The 1,647-nt window shown below is 56.8% G+C and overlaps 1 protein-coding gene across 1 annotated transcript in view; it reads left to right on the plus strand.

Annotated features, from left to right (window-relative positions):
* Positions 1 to 1,418: 1,418 nt before the first annotated feature.
* The window catches only part of RNF115 (ring finger protein 115), a 4,234-nt gene continuing 4,005 nt past the window's right edge, over positions 1,419 to 1,647 (plus strand). The window contains exon 1 of the mRNA XM_015884299.2: positions 1,419 to 1,645. Within this exon, the coding sequence (XP_015739785.1) occupies positions 1,434 to 1,645 (212 nt within the window). The 5' untranslated portion in view covers positions 1,419 to 1,433. The remainder of the gene's footprint in view (positions 1,646 to 1,647) is intronic.

A 1,647-nucleotide genomic window follows, 5' to 3' on the forward strand; every position in this document is an offset into this window, starting at 1 on the left:
CGTGTGGGTCTATGGGGCTGTGTGGGTCTATAGGGGCTGTGTGGGTCTATAGGGCTGTGTGGGTCTATAGGGGCTGTGTGGGTCTATAGGGCTGTGTGGGTCTATAGGGGCTGGGTGGGTCTATAGGGCCGTGCGGGTCTATGGGACTGTGCGGGTCTATGGGGCCGTGTGGGTCATATAGGGCCGTGTGGGTCATATAGGACCGTGTGGGTCATATAGGGCCGTGTGGGTCATATAGGGCCGTGTGGGTCTATAGGGCCGTGTGGGTCTATAGGGCTGTGTGGGTCTATAGGGCCGTGCGGGTCTATGGGACTGTGCGGGTCTATAGGGGCTGTGTGGGTCTATAGGGGCTGTGTGGGTCTATAGGGCCGTGTGGGTCTATAGGGGCCGTGTGGGTCATATAGGGCCGTGTGGGTCATATAGGGCCGTGTGGGTCATATAGGGCTGTGTGGGTATATAGGACCGTGTGGGTCATATAGGGCTGTGTGGGTATATAGGGCTGTGTGGGTATATAGGGCTGTGTGGGTCATATAGGGCCGTGTGGGTCCATGGGGCCGTGCGGGTCCATGGGGCTGTCTCGCTCCAATTTAGGAGTGAGGCAAAGGTTCTTTTAATAATGTTATGCCCGGCGTGAGATTAAGAAGAAGAACATTCAAATGTTGATCCGACCAGTTTATTGGAAATGACAGACAGCAGAGTCTCGAGCAGCGATCCCATAAGAGATAATGGGCAGCAGTAGGACAATGGTGGAGGGATCTGAGGTCAGATACCTCAAAGGTTCTTCAGCATTCAGGCATCTTCAGCACGCAGGCGTTCATGTAGAGCGGCATCTGATGACAGCAAACCTCCTTGTTTCCGTAGTGAGGCATCAGGTGTCAGAAATCCTCAATATTCGGGGTCTGTCCGGGCCCTTTTGATCCTTTCCAGCCTTCGAGACATTTCGGGGCGGTTCGGGTCGGAGTCGTGTGATTTCCTCAGAGCTGTCAATCTTCCTTGAGATGGGCCAACACCAAAGGCCACTTAAGGGCCATTAGTCCTCAGGGGCGGCCGTCTGCCTTGAGACGGGCCAACACAAAAGGCCACTTAAGGGCCATTGATCAGCATCTCATCTCCCTTTGTCCATCTCCTAAACAAAGGGATTTCTCGAACCTTGTCCAGACAAAGGGAGACCTGGGACCTTGGCCGGGACTTGCCTGAACTTGTTCATTTCAGCAAACTTTGAGATAGTAATGTAAAAAACATGGCTTCTTACAGGGGCCGTGTGGGTCTATGGGGCCGTGTGGGTCCTATGGGGCCGTGTGGGTCCATGGGGCCGTGTGGGTCCATAGGGGCTGAGTGGCTCTATGGGGCCGTGTGGCTCTATGGGGCCGTGTGGCTCTATGGGGCCATGTGGCTCCATGGGGCCGTGTGGGTCCATGGGGCCGTGTGGCTCTATGGGGCCGTGTGGCTCCCTGGGGCTGTGCGGGTCCATAGGGGCTGAGTGGCTCTATGGGGCCGTGTGGCTCTATGGGGCCGTGTGGCTCTATGGGGCTGTGTGGCTCTATGGGGCTGCTGCTGCCCCCCCCTCCCAGCTCACTCTCCCCCCCCAGGAGTACACGTGCCCCCGCTGTGAGTCCGGCTTCATTGAGGAGGTCACAGACAATTCCA

This window comes from Coturnix japonica, chromosome 25, assembly GCF_001577835.2.
Source record: "Coturnix japonica isolate 7356 chromosome 25, Coturnix japonica 2.1, whole genome shotgun sequence".
In the NCBI taxonomy this organism is placed as follows: Eukaryota; Metazoa; Chordata; class Aves; order Galliformes; family Phasianidae; genus Coturnix; species Coturnix japonica.